Raw genomic sequence first — 17,500 nt, 5'->3', positions numbered from 1 at the left:
TTCAACAACCTGCAGAGAAAAAACAAGAATATTTTTAGTGTAAACTCACTTTAAATCAGGACATGCATGCATGATCAGGTATGGGGACGTTACAACCTTTACAACGTTACAGCTGAAAAGATATGGTGTGTTTTAAAACCAATCATTGGTTAACTAAAATCACATGTACATGCTCCTATTTGTTGAGTTTATAGTTTATGGTTCAAATTGTTGTTGAAATGAGATTTATTTTGAGTCTTCCAATCAGAAGTAATTCTCACCAGACCCTTGATGCTACCAATAAAATAAAATACATAAAGAAGTCTTATAGAAATTTCACATTGCTGACTGCTACAGACCGTGACTTCTTTTGCATGAAACATGGTTCATCGATCACTGAATTACACTTTATTTTAATGTCTGTATGCAGGTAAGTATAATATTGCTGTACTGCATAGTGGTGCACAAATTTACTGTTAACCTGCTATTAATTCCATTTCTGCCAACTAAAATATAGCAGCAGACCGGTCTGGCTCATTCCAAACACTGGGTTTCTTAAAACTGACCAACAGTTTCGTCATTTTTACTGACAAGGTGGAAACACCAAACTTTAAAATTTAGAGTTAGAGTTCTTTTATAATTCACTTTTAGCATACAAACAAATGAAACTGAAGCTTAGTTCATTTACATGCATTATTACACCGCAAGTATAAATGCTGATAAAAGGCAGATGAGATGCAGCAAAAAACTGTAATGGAAATGTAACAAAACTGACTTTTATTACATACTAATATTAATATTACTAATACTACATCATGACTTTAAGATTCCTAATTATTTTATGGTACCGCACAATCATTTTGAAAAGCTTATTGAATATGTTATAAAGTTTGTTCATGTTTTAAGCACAGAAACCTTCAGTATACCAGAGCCATTTAAATATTACATCCATCACTGTAGTCAATAACAGATTATTAATAAACGAGGACGTCCAACATGACAATGAGATATAACATAAGTTGTCGAGCCCGATATGTATATTATACATGATGTATATTAGAAATGAATTGATAATAGCTGTTCACCTCAGTGTCTCCAGTGTACAGTGTGGATCCTGTAGTACATCAGTGAGCAGCTTCACTCCTGATGCTCCAGGGTCGTTCCCTCTGAGATCCAGCTCTATCAGGTGTGATGATTTCAGAGCTTCAGCCAGAGCAGCGTATCCTTCCTCTGTTATATTATTGTCAGTTACACTAGGGGGGGAAATAAAAAGTGAATTTTACTGTCCACTTTATCCCAAATATTGTACAAAATACATATGATTTTAGACATTAAAGATGTGTGATGTTGTTTCAAAATTGTGAATTTTATCTATTTTTACTGTTTATATATTAACCCTAGATTGTCACTGAATGGAGCATGTAGAAATTACTAGGTTGCAATTAACAAATCGTTATTATAATAATTCAGTGTTTGACTGAGTGCTACTTCAAAAACATGTAAATAAAATAAAAGTAGTATTTAAGGGTAAAAGCATTTCATGACACTTTCACGTGTTTTAAGAAATTACAATGACATACTTGAGTTTTTGTAGGACACAGAGTGAATTCTGTAGTAGATTAGAGATCTGCTTCATTCCCGAGTCTCCTGCTTTATTCTCGCTCAGATCCAGCTCCAAGAGATGTGAGGGGTTTTCTTCCAGAGCTGTAGCCAAAGCAGCACAGCCTTCAGCTTCTACACTGCAGTTACACAGTCTGCAGAGGGAAAGAAGGAAATACAATGAACAGATTTCATCTCATTTGGTAAATAATGTAATATTTCAATTAATTTCTTTAACAGTTATCTTATAATTACATCAATATGACATTTACTTTGGAATATAATGTTTACATTTTGCATACACACTTAAACACCTTTTAGTTAAATATAAATCTAATAATATTTTTTTATTTTTATCAAACCCTGCTGTTTAATCATATTGTGTTCTAGTTTAGTCAGTTTTTCCTGATCTCTTTACCAGACATTGACGTGGAGAATATGGAAAATCAGAAATGTATTAACAGCATTAAAGTCTGCAGAACACGTCCTTATTTTTATTACACGTAATTCTGCAGTCATTTAAACTGGTATATTAAAAATTTACAAATAAAATTACTAATAATTATTAATAAAAATGTATTAATAATTTACGCTTCACTGTGGCTATTCAATAAATGTAGAATTATTGAAGGATTAGACATCATTTCAGATGTTACTGCACCTGATTATTGTGAGTCGAGACTGTGGAGTCTTCAGTCCAGCAGAAAGCTGAGTGACTCCTGAATCCTGCAGACTGTTGTTGCTCAGGTCCAGCTCTCTCAGCTGGGAATACTCAGAGTTGAGAACTTCCGCAAGAGCTGAACAGCTTCCAGCAGTTATGAGACATGTTTTGAGCCTAAAGATGAAATTAGAGGAAGGAAGGCCAACAATAAATTTACAAATTCAGCACAGTAAACGCTATATACCTAAATATACTATATACCAAAATTCACCCATATTTTACTTGTTTTTAATCCGACCTGAATAAATATTCATAACAGAACTGAAGTTACCTCAGAATCTCCAGTTTACACTGAGGACTGTTCAGTCCAGCAGAAAGCCGAGTGACTCCTGAATCCTGCAGACTGTTGTTGCTCAGGTCCAGCTCTCTCACACTACAGGACTTTAAGTTGAGAACGCTGGCTAAAGCTGAACAGCTCTCCTCAGTCAGATTACATTTATTCAGCCTAAATATGAGATATTGTGTTAGCAGAGCTACACACTCCATCTTCATTCTGCACGTCATTTTATTATCATGTGCACCAAAGTACGTATTCTGGGTTCATCTGGGGCATTAGTGGTCTTTAGGGGTCATTTAACAAAATTGTATTAATTTATTTGTCTTTTAATTAGTCTTGTCTGTTATGTCTTAGTTTAAATCTTGTTTTAAGATTTAATTGAAAATGTCAAACATGTTGATCATTTCTATTCTTCTGTTACTTTCTAGTTTCAGTAGCGTAACACATTCCAGTGATGTAACAGGACCCAGGTGTTTCTATAATGTTGTTTCATCAATTATAGAAAACAAAAAAAGTCATTAAAAATACATTAAAAATCAATTTGTGCATACTTAACAGCAGGTCCCAGTAGAAAACATTTTATTAATAAAACTCTGCTGATAGCAATGCATGAAAGAAAATACTTACCTAATTTTCTGAAATTTACAATGTGAGTCTTCCAGTAGAGCCGAGAGCTTCTCCACTCCCGAGTCTCCTGTTTCCTTCATGCTCAGATCCAGCTCTTTCTGGAGTAAACAATTTTTACCTAAAACTAAATCTAGCCAGGTACAGGCCTCTTGTGCAGCAGGACTTTTCAACAAACTGCAAAAAGTAACAAATAAATAAATAAATAAATAAATCGTACTTGGTGTTTCCAGAATAAGAGACCCATATTAACAAGAACATTACGGCTTCTTCTGGTTCTCTCATGATAACTTCTCTTTAAAATTAAATGAAATTGTTATTGTATGAAATACACTGGAGAAAAAAATTAGAACGAGTCTAATAAACTGTAAATTGCAGTCAAATACTCTATCAAAGTTCTTTGCACAGTATTCATTTATGTTTCATAGTTATATTATTGTCCTTGTTCATAGAAGAATCACCTCAGTGTCTCCAGTGTACAGTGTGGATCCTGTAGTACATCAGTGAGCAGCTTCACTCCTGATGCTCCAGGGTCGTTCCCTCTGAGATCCAGCTCTATCAGGTGTGATGATTTCAGAGCTTCAGCCAGAGCAGCGTATCCTTCCTCTGTTATACTGCAGTCTGAAAGTCTAAGAGGACAAATATCTGTTATTATTTCATCTTCAAAGCTTTGAATATAACATTTTCTATCTGTTAAGATTTAGTTTAAGATGAATTTCTGAATTCCCCTACCAAGAAAAATGAATGTCTTTATATTGAGCCTTTAAAGTGATCCTCTATTTTTATTTGACTGAGAAAGACTGTAAAACAACCAAAGTGCTAATGATGTACTCCACTACGCCAAACATTTGTTTTTTAACTTAGTGTCACCTCGCACCTACTTTATTTCTTCAATTTCTTCATTTGAGGTAAAGTAGCTCCCTCTTTATCTTGAATCAAGAGAGGCTATAGGGGCATTAAAAAAGCTACTCCAAAACACGGTACAAGCAAATACACTAACATTCTATTAACACTCTCTCTCTCTCTCTCTCTCTCTCTCTCTCTCTCTCTCTCTCTCTCTCTCTCTCTCTCATATGATAATTATTGAGTCTGCTCTGATACTGCTCTGTGTGCTCGTGTCGTTCTCTCTATTAAACACCGATAATGGTGAGTAAGATAAGAAACCACAATATTCTGGAAAGTTGATCTCAGTGTACAGTCAGAGTTCAATACTGTCAGTGTATTAGATGTTTGTGTAGTAATTAGACGTTACCTCACAGTCTCCAGTTTACAGTCTTTATTCTTCAGTTCTGCAGAGAGCAGCTTCACTCCTGAATCCTGAATCCTGTTCTTACTCAGATTCAGCTCCCGCAGGGTGGAGGATTCTGATCTGAGAGCTGTGAGCAGAGCTGAACATCCTTTCTCTGTCAGATTACACTCACTGAGCCTGAAAGCACAATTAATCACACTTAACTGTGGGTTTTTCTTTAGCAGTTCTGTAGCAGAGGGAGGTCTTTTCTCCTCAAACTACTCATCACTACTGAAAAAGACATGGACACTAGATGAATGATTGATAACCTAAAGACAAACCATTCAGCACAGATTTATACATCATTCAATTCCTTACTGAAGTTTTTCAGGTCTGCAGTGTGGATCCTTCAGTAAAGCAGAGAGTTGCTCTACTCCTGAGTCTCCTTCTATTTTCCCACTCAGATCCAGATCCGTCTGCAGTATCGGGTTTATACCCAGAACTTCACTCAGATGATCATAAGCTTTCTGTGCATCAGGACTTTTCAGCAACCTGTAGAGAGAGAAAGAACAGAGAAATGCTAACACTAATTATATTTACACCAATGCAGTGGTACTTTTCAGTAATTGTTTGGTCCATGGTGGAAAACTAAACAGTAAAACTTTAGTAATTACTCAGAATTAAGGCTGTATTTTACATGTACTGGGGGAAAGCGCTCACCTCAGTGTCAGTTTACATTCTGTATCATTCATCAAACTCCTAATCTCCGTCATTCCTGAGTCTCCAGGGTCGTTCCCTCTGAGGTCCAGGTTCATCAGGTGTGATGAGCGGTTTGACTTCAGAGCTTTAGTCAGAGCAGTGTATCCTTTCTCTGTTATATTACAGTCTGAAAGTCTGGAGAAGGAGAATAAAGTTCATCATTCTCGGGTGGGTTTTGGGAAATGTTCATAATGCTTTGTTAACTTGTTCATGAGAATGTTCTTTCATTTAATTTCCAGAAACCCTTCATAACTAATGAAGTACATAACCTTGTTTGTAAATGACATACACCTAACAAGATTTATTCACGTAGAATTTATCTGGAGCTTGCACGCAGTTCTACCTCAAAAATACAACGGTCAGTAATTTCAGTGCAAATAAAAACTCACCGATCCATTTTCCTGAACAGATGTTATTCAGGCAGTTAATTAATGATCCAGGCACATTAATTAGTCCACTGGCCAAATTACGACTTTACCAATTAATGTACATTTCCATCACTCAAATAAAAAGATATATTTTTATTTCTCTCCTAATGCTGTGTGATTGAATATAAACCCGTTGTCCATCTCAGTGACGGTCAGCAGTGGTGTGCCCAGGGTTCAGGCTTTCATTATTGTGTTCACTCTCTGATGCATGATAAATAAACACACAATATCTAGAATACCTTCATATTTTCCTCAAGTACAATATAGTGTTGTTGGTTTTGTTATAAAAGGTTTTTAATGTTGTTATCCTCTAAGAAATCTTGTTTGGAAGATTGCAAATTCGGCCTAAATATCTGATAATGAGGGCTTTTAAGAAACATTCTACAAACAGGCTCACATGTATTGTCCTGTGGTAATCTGTTCATTACTGAATACGATTCAGTGTTATTGGGAAACACACCCCTGAATGAGTTCCTGACTAATCTATTCCTACATGCTACAGATATACTTATAGTGAAGTAAAAACGTCAGTGATCTAGTAATGTATACTATTAAATGACTCACACAAGCTTCTGGAGTTTGCAGGATGAACTCTTTAGTAGAGTAGAGATCTTCTCCACTCCTGGATTTCCCAGTGTGTTCTCACTCAGGTCCAGCTCTGTCAGGTGTGAAGGGTTTGCAGTAAGAGCTGATATCAGATCAGTACAGCCTCTCTCTGTAATACCGCTCTTACTCAGCCTGCACACAGAGAACACCGCTGAGATAAACATCTCTAAACAACCCACAGGATCAACCGTCCAAAATAATACCAATGTAGAAGAAATAATCGAGTTCTAATGGAGTGGTGAGAACGTGTAGAGTGGACTGTTCACCCACACTCTCAGAACCACAGTAGATTCTGCAGCAGTACTGATTGGGCTAAACAGTGTATACACTACACTAATATCTTTAAAGATTTAATGTGAACACAAACAAAAGTACCAGGTGAGGAAGTCAGACCACATACCTGAGTTTCTCAGTTCTACACTGCCGATCCTTCAGTAGAACAGAGAGCTGCTTCACCTCTGAGTCTCCGGATATTTTCCCACTCAGATCCAGTTCTCTCTGCAGTAAGGGGTTTGTACCCAGAACTTCAGTCAGAAAATCACAGGCCTTTTCTGCTTCAGGACCCAAGATTCTAGAGAGAAAAACACATTTCATTACGATACTGATATCAGCGCTTTGAGTATGGACTTTTCCCCCATACAATCCTGCTGTTAAATTTTGTGAACCAGAACAGACATAATGGCAGCTGGTTTATTTGTTCTCTGTTGAGATTTAAGATCTGTCTTATGTATATAAATTTCACACACTTTCATAGCAAAAAATTTCAGGTGGTCTGGAAAAAATGTCAGCAGCTGAATTTTATTCATTTATATCAAAGTACAAAATATTTCCATTATTGTAAAAAATTACATTGTACAAATAAAAAACTCACCTCACAATCAGTTTAGAGTTTGAATTCCCTAGAACATAACTAAAAATATTCCATCTTGACACACTGTAGTTCCCTCTGAGGTCCAGCTCTTTCAGATGTGATGAGGAGTTACATTCCAGAGCCTTAGCCAGGTCTCCACATTGTGTTTGGGTGAGACTACATTTACTCAGTCTGAAAGAAAATGTTAATAAATCACATTTCATGGTGAGACAGTGACAAGACAGTGACAGTAACATCTCTGAGGGGTTTGAAATTAATAGTCATTTCAGTAGCCAACATTTATAAACATTATTTAAGGGAAGCACAGGTACTGTCACGTTTCACATGAGATTATATATAATTAGATTAATTAACATCAAATAAATAATGAAGCATATTATGCTACAGAGGTTACCTTTTTATAACTAAAGAATTTAGACTTTTTTAATAGCTTCTTTGACTTATTCGTAGAGTATAAGTATGCCAGATTCAGTTCAAAAGGGTTGTTTTTTTATACCTACTAGAATAGAAATATCCATCGTTCTATTTTTCTAAATTTCTACATATTTCAGAAGTAAAAAATAATTTACTTCAGTATCTCCAGAGTGCAGTTTGGGTTCTGCAGTAGATCCGAGAGCTCCTTCACTCCTGTGTTTCCAATTGTGTTCTCACTCAGGTCCAGCTCCTTGAGGAGTGAGGGGTTTGCTCTCAGAGCTGATACAACAGCAGCACAATCTTCCTCAGTGAGACTGCACTTACACAACCTGCAGAGAGAGAGAGAGAGAGAGAGAGAGAGAGAGAGAGAGAGAGAGAGAGAGGGAGAGAGAGAGAGAGAGAGAGAGAGAGAGGGAGAGAGAGAGGGAGAGAGAGAGAGAGAGAGGGAGAGAGGGAGAGAGAGAGAGAGAGAGAGAGAGAGGGAGAGAGGGAGAGAGAGAGAGAGAGAGGGGGAGAGAGAGAGAGACAGAGAGGGAGAGAGAATTGAATTTCAAAGGCCTTTTATTTACAAGCTTTTAAAAGCTACATTGACCTATTTCGGTCCCTCAGAGACATTGCAAATGACCTTAAAAGAAAAAAAAAGTAAAATAAGTTTATATACATATAAATATATATATAAAAAGATAAATAAATAGATAATTAAAATACTTCTCCTTCCAGTTGCCTTCAAAACCCCCAAAGGAGTGAAGAATATAAAATAAGCAACCAAGTATCAACCAGTATGTATACAGTCTTCTAAAAGTTGATGAAATCTCACTTTTTCTTCTAAAACCACACATAATGCCCCTTCCAGACACCAGATATTCTCAAATGCTACAAGGTCTTTCATCTCTTGGTGAAACTTAAAATCGATTAGTATCCTAGATTTTAAGAGAATCGCAAAAACCACTAAAACGCTGTCCCCTGAATTTGATTCAATTCTGTTTCTCCTGCTGACATATATGGCCATCTTTGCCTGCCCTATGATCAAATTTATCAACTGACACTTAAACCTTTTTTTTTGAGAGTATTTAAAACCAAAGATAAAAGTTTCGATTGTAAAACTCTCATTAAAATGGCCAAGCAGTCTCTGTAAAACAGTAAAAAGAGGCTTCAATCTTACACAGTGCATAAACATGTGAAAAACAGATTCTCTCACAGCACAGAAAGGACATTCATAACTCACATCAGGGTTTAAAACACAGATAAAAGAATTAACAGCCACTGCACCGTGTAAAATCCTCCACTGTAAATCCCCACACTTTTTTGTTAATGGTGACTTGTACAAAGCTCTCCACTGTGGCTTTACATGTTCCTTTATTTGTAGAACAGAACGCCAAGGTGTGTCGACTCTTTTGTCCAGAAACTTTTTATTTAGAGACAGTACACACATTTTCTACAGTTCTTTCCCAGATGGTACCTTGGGACCCACAAAACTTAGTTTTTCAGATTTAAAAAACACACCTGAACACTCATGTACATTCGCCCAGACACTAAAATCTGGTAAGGGATCTTGGTCATTGGGACTGTTTAGCCCTCCGGAATATTCCTCCAGCATTTTCAAGACCTCTTCAGTCAACAGGGACCTCCATTCCACAAGGAACTGCGTGACTACACGGACTGACCTCATCTTTATGTGCCCAGCAACTGCCACCGCGTTCCCAAAACCCGGTCCTGCTACGGTCAGTAGGTCACCCAGAGTGACGACTCCAGCCCTGCGGAACCTCTCCGTAAGCGCAGGAAACGGCTTCCTCTGAGAGACATCAAAAATGGAACCCTTTATAATCGGCTCCTGCAGCAGCCAGTAGAGAGAACTTGAGCATTGTACTCTCTGCACTGTTAAAAGTCCCCAAACTTTAAAAACATTACGGTAAAAAACAGGAAGTTTCCTGACGTCCATCTTTTTCGGGTCCATCCAGAAAAGAGGTTTATGTAAATCCAGCCCTTCAAGTGTCGGTAAAATGGCACATGCTACACCCTTCCAGTTTGCATTTACAGGTCCTTGTAGCAGCCTTTGCACAAAACGTAACTGAAAGGCTGCAGTCCTGCTCTGCAGGTGTACCAGTCCATGTCCCCCTTCATCCTTGGGGAGAAACAGAACACTCTGTGGAACCCAGTGTAGACTATCCCAGAAAAAATTAACTAAAATTGACTGTTGGAGGATCGATGCACGCAAGCCTATGCCAGAGGGATGATGCTACCAGGTTGTTAATTATAAGCACCCGCCCCCTAAAGGACACTTTTTTAACTAAAAAATTCCACTTCTCCAACCGACCCTTTACCTTCTCGACAGTCCCTTCAAAGTTTTTCCCCATAAACCCTTCATCTCCTAAAAACACCCCCAAATACTTAAAACCACCTCTACACCATAGTAAGCGGTCTGGGAGGTTTGGGACGCCGTCTAACCATCCCCCGATTAAAAATGCCACGCTTTTCTCCCAGTTTACCTTGGCAGAAGAAACAGTTCTAAAATCGTCAGTGATCTTCCGTATCGTATCAACATCCCTCTGGCTGCCAACAGGTATCGCTACATGGTCAATTAAAATCAAACCACATTCCAAATTAAAAATCCTTCCGACCTCTACAACATCCCTAATGAACGAAATGTTATCGTGGATAAATCGACCCGGCACACAGTAGGTCTGGTCCGGATGGATCACCTCTTCCATGACTTTACTAAGTCGGTTTGCCAATACCTTGGAGAGCAGTCGGTATTCTACACAGAGAACTGAGACAGGTCTCCATGATTTTATGTCGTGTAGATCTCCTTTCTTGGGCAACAGAGTCAATACTGCTCTGCGACAACTGAGCGGCAGCCGCCCCCCGTGACTAAACTGTCACCCAGTACTTCCATTAGGTCTGCACCCATTTCAGGCCAAAAGGACTTATAAAATTCAGCCGGTAGACCATCGATCCCTGGTGCCTTGCCACTCTCCATACCCTGGAGGGCTCGTAGCAGTTCCTCTAGGGTCAACTCCCCTCCGAGGTCTGCATGTGCTTCCTCTGACACCTGAGGGAGATCTTCCAAGAAGACGTTATCATGGGCCTGCTCAATGGAGATTTCACTCATGTACAGTTCCTTGTAGAACCTGACTGCTCTCTTTCGAATTTCTCTATGGTCCACTAAAAGTGTCCCATCATCAGAAAACAGGCCATGTATCATCTTATTTTGACCATTCTTTTTTTCCAAATTAAAAAAGAATTTTGACGGTGCATCCATACACTCTACAGTCTGAAATCGCGACCTGACCAGAGCTCCTTGTGCGGTAACGTCTAGCAATTTGGTCAATAAAATCTTCTTTATCCTTAAATTTTCTATGCATACTTGCCGTCCTGTGTTTTTCATTGGCTCCCTTAGCGCCATTATTTCATCTTCCAAGGATTTCATGCGTAGAGTTGTGTCTCTCGTAACACTGGAGGTATACTGTTGACACAGCTGTTTAATTTGCGTTTTGGCAAAATCCCACCACTGTTGCACCGATTTAAAAGAATGCTTTGTTGTTCTAAAATCACTCCAAAAATACTTAAACACATCCTTAAAATGAACGTCTTGCAATAAACTGGTGTTAAAATGCCAATACGCACTCTTATGCTTGAGTTTACTTAAATACACAGTAGACAGAACCATACAATGGTCCGTAAATCCTACCGGTATAATTACACAACTTCTAAAAGCACTAACTGGTGTTTAAAACCATAAAATTTATCCAATCTGGCCATAGAGAGCATATTATTATAGGAGTGCACCCAGGTATATTGTTTCTGCATGTGGTGGAAATTTCTCCAAATGTCCACAAGGTCACAGGAATTCATTAATTCGACTAGCCTTCTACGTGATGGCATATGGGGCTCTACATGATTCCTGTCCATATCCAGCTCTGTACAGTTAAAATCCCCCCTAGAATCAAAAAATCATCAGAGTCACAATTTTTTAGGACATTATCTAGGTTTCGTAAAAATATCATTCTGTCAATGGACGTGGTCGGGGCATAAACACAAACAAAAACGACCCACCTATTCTCATATTGAGCTCTAACCTTTAACAGTCGACCCTTTATGATTTCATCAACTTGATAAGAACAGGGGATAAAATTATTGGAAAATAAAATATCTACTCCCCCACTGGTAGATGTCTTATGACTTAAAACAGATAACCCTTTAAATTCCCTGGCCCAGTCCGCAGCATTATTAGCGTCTGTGTGGGTTTCCTGAGCAAAGATTACATCAATTTTCTTTTGCTTCACCGTTTCAAACAACAAAAATCTTTTATTTCTTTCCCTTGCTCCATTTAAATTCAACGAAGCAACTCGAAACTCACTCATAAAAATGATGAAAACTAATTTACATACATGATGTCTAGGATTGACTGTCACTATCGTTATTGTCCAGCATAACATTGACTTTTGTAAGGATTTTTTTTAGACGGTATCCCTCCTGATCAGTGAAACCCCCTTCTGACATAAACCCACGTGTTTTTCTAATGAACTGTTCCACATCCGGGAAAAACTCGTCTATCCTTACATTCCTAGCATGTTTAGTCTTTCTCAGAAAAACCTTGATGTCGTCCACGCTATATTCATGGCTCGAAAAGCCACTTAGATTTACACTACATGTAATACTGCAGTCGGAGGCTTCACTCTCACTCTCTACCTCCCCAGAATTCAGCTCCTCTACGCCATCTTTCCTCTTAGCCTGTGCATGAGGGCGATTTCTCCGTCTCTTTCTCTGGGGCACCTTGAACACATCTTCTTCCGTCTCCATATGAGAGCTATCATCCGCAACTTCATCACCAAGGGACGGATCCACACTATATAGTGACGCCGTACTATCCTGTGTATCCTTATCACCTAAATCCAGCTCACTCTCAGCCTTCTCTTCTTCACCTGGTTGAACATTGATACCCTGGTGAGAGGGGCCAGCTTCAGGTGCCTCCACCTGAGAGGGTACTGCTGTTCCCTCTCCCGTTGTGTGAGTCCCATCCACCCCAACACCCTCTCCAGCAGTAACCTCGTTACCAGCGGCTACGTTAGCATTATCACTATTTTCGGGATTTACCCGTTTTTCTGGACAGGCCCTCACCAGATGACCAGATAAACCACACCCAAAACACTTCATTGTAGTAGTAGTGGCATAAATTACATAATTAAAATCCTCCACCTTTACATTGAGTGTCAGCTCCAGCTCATTATTGTCCTTCAGGACCATGTACACAAATCGTCTAAAAGACATGATATGTTTTACATGAGGGGATTTGCTTGTAATTGCAATCCTCTTGATCTGGGAGACCAGTTTACCATAGCGGGATAGAGCTTGGGACAGAACCTCGTCCTTAATAAAAGGAGGAACATTCGACAGGATTATTTTTTTTGACGGGGTTGACAAAGGAAGCACTAAGTGGAACACATCATCAAGCACAACTCCACTGTCCACCATTTCGTTTGCCAACTCCACCGTTTTCAGAAACAGCACAACAGCACTATTCATCCGGGCCGCAGACAGAATGTTGTCGTATCCTACACTCTCCCCCACAGCCAGACACACCTCCTCAACGCTGGCGGTAGTGGCTACTTTAATAGCATGCCGCCGCGTGAGGGAATCATATTTCCCGGTACCTGGGACAGCCATGTTTCCCAAAACACCACGGAAACAGCCGCCCAGGCCAGCGAAAAGCACACACAAACACACACACACAAACACAAACACACACACACAAACACATACACACACACGCCTGCGCGCGCGTACAACAAACAGTAGTAATTTGAACTCTCTCAGAAACCAAAGACCTAAAGGAAATCGTATTTCTTAAGAAAAAATAGATAGAAAAAATGAACAAGCGAACTTGGAGCAGCGGCCTCGGCCACGCTCCGCACACACTCACTCACTTCCGCTCCGACTCCGCCCACTCACTCAGGGAGAGAGAGAGAGAGAGAGAGGGAGAGAGAGAGAGAGAGAGAGAGAGGGAGAGAGAGGGAGAGAGAGAGAGGGAGACAGAGGGAGAGAGAGGGAGAGAGAGAGGGAGAGAGAGAGAGAGAGAGAGAGAGGGAGAGAGAGAGAGAGAGGGAGAGAGAGAGAGAGAGAGAGAGAGAGGGAGAGAGGGAGAGAGAGAGGGAGAGAGAGAGTGAGAGAGGGAGGGAGAGAGAGAGAGGGAGAGAGAGAGAGAGAGAGAGACTTAGCAGATTACTTTGACTAATTTCATTGTGCTTTTCGTTCCTCTACTTAATTTACTTGAATATACTAAAAGAGTGTTAAGCTTCCTATCCAGCTCTTCTTCTGTATCTGTCTCTGCTTGTAGCTTTGATCAGGTTTAGATATCGTATGACTATAAACCTCGCTGTTGGCCTTGTGGCTTTAAGAATTCTTGCCGGTGGTAACTGCAGTTCTTGCTGTAGTCATATAATCAGTTATAATATATATTGTGTATATAATATATTGTATATTACTGTGTTACTGGAACTTCTTCAGCCTGTAGGATTTTATCATCTGCAGATTAACTGATAGTTTGTGACGTGTTTATAACATTTCTAGAAGGTTTTCTGTTACTTTTTGTAGCTGCATCTGGTGTTTGCAGGTGATTAAATAGAATTTACTGTATTAATAATAATAATAATAATAATAATAATAATACATAAATTTGGTCATTTGAAACAGTAACACTATACATATACTGTCAGAATGTCTTCTTAAAGTCTCCTTAAAGACCTCTGCTCTTCTTTCGGACACTATTAGTTTTATTTTAAGTGATGACATTACCCCAGTTTCAGCAGTTTGAATTGTTGATTCTTCAGCACACCACAGAGCTCCTTCATTCCTGATCCTCTCAGTGTATTCCCACTCAGCTCCAGCTGTCTCAGGTGTGAGGGGTTTAAACTCAGCGCTGATGCCAGAGCAGCACAACCTTCATTTCTCATCCTGACGTTATTTACCCTGTTTACACAAAGACAACAAGTAAGAGAAGTATTTTATCTATTTTATATCCATTTTGTCTATTATTTTAAATGTAAAATGAAAGGGAATAACTGATGAAAACTAACTTGAGTATCTCAGGTCTGCAGTGTGAATCCTGCAGTAGAGCAGAGAGCTGCTTCACCTCAGAGTCTCCGTTTATTTTCTCACTCACATCGAGTTCTCTCTGCAGCAAGGGGTTCTTATTCAGAACTCTATAAAGTAACTCATAGCCTTCCTGTGCAGCAGGACTTTTCAACAACCTGCAGAGAAAAAACAAGAATATTTTTAGTGTAAACTCACTTTAAATCAGGACATGCATGCATGATCAGGTATGGGGACGTTACAACCTTTACAACGTTACAGCTGAAAAGATATGGTGTGTTTTAAAACCAATCACTGGTTAACTAAAATCACATGTACATGCTCCTATTTGTTGAGTTTATAGTTTATGGTTCAAATTGTTGTTGAAATGAGATTTATTTTGAGTCTTCCAATCAGAAGTAATTCTCACCAGACCCTTGATGCTACCAATAAAATAAAATACATAAAGAAGTCTTAGAGAAATTTCACATTGCTGACTGCTACAGACCGTGACTTCTTTTGCATGAAACGGTTCATCGATCACTGAATTACACTTTATTTTAATGTCTGTATGCAGGTAAGTATAATATTGCTGTACTGCATAGTGGTGCACAAATTTACTGTTAACCTGCTATTAATTCCATTTCTGCCAACTAAAATATAGCAGCAGACCGGTCTGGCTCATTCCAAACACTGGGTTTCTTAAAACTGACCAACAGTTTCGTCATTTTTACTGACAAGGTGGAAACACCAAACTTTAAAATTTAGAGTTAGAGTTCTTTTATAATTCACTTTTAGCATACAAACAAATGAAACTGAAGCTTAGTTCATTTACATGCATTATTACACCGCAAGTATAAATGCTGATAAAAGGCAGATGAGATGCAGCAAAAAACTGTAATGGAAATGTAACAAAACTGACTTTTATTACATACTAATATTAATATTACTAATACTACATCATGACTTTAAGATTCCTAATTATTTTATGGTACCGCACAATCATTTTGAAAAGCTTATTGAATATGTTATAAAGTTTGTTCATGTTTTAAGCACAGAAACCTTCAGTATACCAGAGCCATTTAAATATTACATCCATCACTGTAGTCAATAACAGCTTATTAATAAACGAGGATGTCCAACATGACAATGAGATATAACATAAGTTGTCGAGCCCGATATGTATATTATAAATGATGTATATTAGAAATGAATTGATAATAGCTGTTCACCTCAGTGTCTCCAGTGTACAGTGTGGATCCTGTAGTACATCAGTGAGCAGCTTCACTCCTGATGCTCCAGGGTCGTTCCCTCTGAGATCCAGCTCTATCAGGTGTGATGATTTCAGAGCTTCAGCCAGAGCAGCGTATCCTTCCTGTGTTATACTGCAGTCTGAAAGTCTAAGAGGAACAAATATCTGTTATTATTTCATCTAAAAGCTTTGAATATAACATTTTCTATCTGTTAAGATTTAGTTTAAGATGAATTTCTGAATTCCCCTACCAAGAAAATTTAATGTCTTTATATTGAGTCTTTAAAGTGATCCTCTATTTTTATTTGACTGAGAAAGACTGTAAAACAACCAAAGTGCTAATGATGTACTCCACTACGCCAAACATTTGTTTTTTAACTTAGTGTCACCTCGCACCTACTTTATTTCTTCAATTTCTTCATTTGAGGTAAAGTAGCTCCCTCTTTATCTTGAACCAAGAGAGCCTATAGGGGCATTAAAAAAGCTACTCCAAAACACGGTACAAGCAAATACACTAACATTCTATTAACACTCTCTCTCTCTCTCTCTCTCTCTCTCTCATATGATAATTATTCAGTCTGCTCTGATACTGCTCTGTGTGCTCGTGTCGTTCTCTCTATTAAACACCGATAATGGTGAGTAAGATAAGAAACACAATATTCTGGAACGTTGATCTCAGTGTACAGTCAGAGTTCAATACTGTCAGTGTATTAGATGTTTGTGTAGTAATTAGTCGTTACCTCACAGTCTCCAGTTTACAGTCTTTATTCTTCAGTACTGCAGAGAGCAGCTTCACTCCTGAATCCTGAATCCTGTTCTTACTCAGATTCAGCTCCCTCAGGGTGGAGGATTCTGATCTGAGAGCTGTGAGCAGAGCTGAACATCCTTTCTCTGTCAGATTACACTCACTGAGCCTGAAAGCACAATTAATCACACTTAACTGTGGGTTTTTCTTTAGCAGTTCTGTAGCAGAGGGAGGTCTTTTCTCCTCAAACTACTCATCACTACTGAAAAAGACATGGACACTAGATGAATGATTGATAACCTAAAGACAAACCATTCAGCACAGATTTATAGATCAGTCAATTCCTTACTGAAGTTTTTCAGGTCTGCAGTGTGGATCCTTCAGTAAAGCAGAGAGTTGCTCTACTCCTGAGTCTCCTTCTATTTTCCCACTCAGATCCAGATCCGTCTGCAGTATCGGGTTTAGACCCAGAACTTCACTCAGATGATCACAAGCTTTCTGTGCATCAGGACTTTTCAGCAACCTGTAGAGAGAGAAAGAACAGAGAAATGCTAACACTAATTATATTTACACCAATGCAGTGGTACTTTTCAGTAATTGTTTGGTCCATGGTGGAAAACTAAACAGTAAAACTTTACTAATTACTCAGAATTAAGGCTGTATTTTACATGTACTGGGGGAAAGCGCTCACCTCAGTGTCAGTTTACATTCTGTATCATTCATCAAACTCCTAATCTCCGTCATTCCTGAGTCTCCAGGGTCGTTCCCTCTGAGGTCCAGGTTCATCAGGTGTGATGAGCGGTTTGACTTCAGAGCTTTAGTCAGAGCAGTGTATCCTTTCTCTGTTATATTACAGTCTGAAAGTCTGGAGAAGGAGAATAAAGTTCATCATTCTCGGGTGGGTTTTGGGAAATGTTCATAATGCTTTG

At 38.8% G+C, this 17,500-nt stretch overlaps 2 protein-coding genes across 20 annotated transcripts in view; one reads left to right on the top strand and one right to left on the bottom strand.

The window, feature by feature from the left end:
• The window catches only part of LOC108264148 (uncharacterized), a 332,110-nt gene that overhangs the window by 210,515 nt on the left and 104,095 nt on the right, over positions 1–17,500 (top strand). The gene's annotated exons all lie outside the window — the stretch shown is intronic.
• Positions 1–17,500, bottom strand: part of LOC124627784 (uncharacterized) — a 199,979-nt gene that overhangs the window by 146,475 nt on the left and 36,004 nt on the right. For all 6 annotated transcript variants that reach the window (XM_053678246.1, XM_053678241.1, XM_053678243.1 and 3 more), the window contains exons 31-50: positions 17,263–17,436; positions 16,921–17,094; positions 16,567–16,740; positions 15,807–15,974; positions 14,580–14,753; positions 14,299–14,472; positions 7,662–7,835; positions 7,093–7,263; positions 6,622–6,792; positions 6,180–6,353; positions 5,149–5,322; positions 4,807–4,980; positions 4,453–4,626; positions 3,662–3,829; positions 3,204–3,377; positions 2,571–2,744; positions 2,240–2,413; positions 1,560–1,733; positions 1,065–1,232; positions 1–9 (exon numbers count right to left, since the gene is read on the bottom strand). The exon at positions 1–9 is cut by the window's left edge and continues 165 nt beyond it. In XM_053678246.1, the coding sequence (XP_053534221.1) occupies positions 1–9; positions 1,065–1,232; positions 1,560–1,733; positions 2,240–2,413; positions 2,571–2,744; positions 3,204–3,377; positions 3,662–3,829; positions 4,453–4,626; positions 4,807–4,980; positions 5,149–5,322; positions 6,180–6,353; positions 6,622–6,792; positions 7,093–7,263; positions 7,662–7,835; positions 14,299–14,472; positions 14,580–14,753; positions 15,807–15,974; positions 16,567–16,740; positions 16,921–17,094; positions 17,263–17,436 (3,291 nt within the window). The remainder of the gene's footprint in view (positions 10–1,064; positions 1,233–1,559; positions 1,734–2,239; positions 2,414–2,570; positions 2,745–3,203; positions 3,378–3,661; positions 3,830–4,452; positions 4,627–4,806; positions 4,981–5,148; positions 5,323–6,179; positions 6,354–6,621; positions 6,793–7,092; positions 7,264–7,661; positions 7,836–14,298; positions 14,473–14,579; positions 14,754–15,806; positions 15,975–16,566; positions 16,741–16,920; positions 17,095–17,262; positions 17,437–17,500) is intronic.

Source organism: Ictalurus punctatus, chromosome 4, assembly GCF_001660625.3.
Source record: "Ictalurus punctatus breed USDA103 chromosome 4, Coco_2.0, whole genome shotgun sequence".
Lineage (NCBI taxonomy): Eukaryota > Metazoa > Chordata > Actinopteri > Siluriformes > Ictaluridae > Ictalurus > Ictalurus punctatus.
Note: the sequence above shows the minus strand (reverse complement) of the source record. Positions and strands in the feature narration are given on the sequence as shown.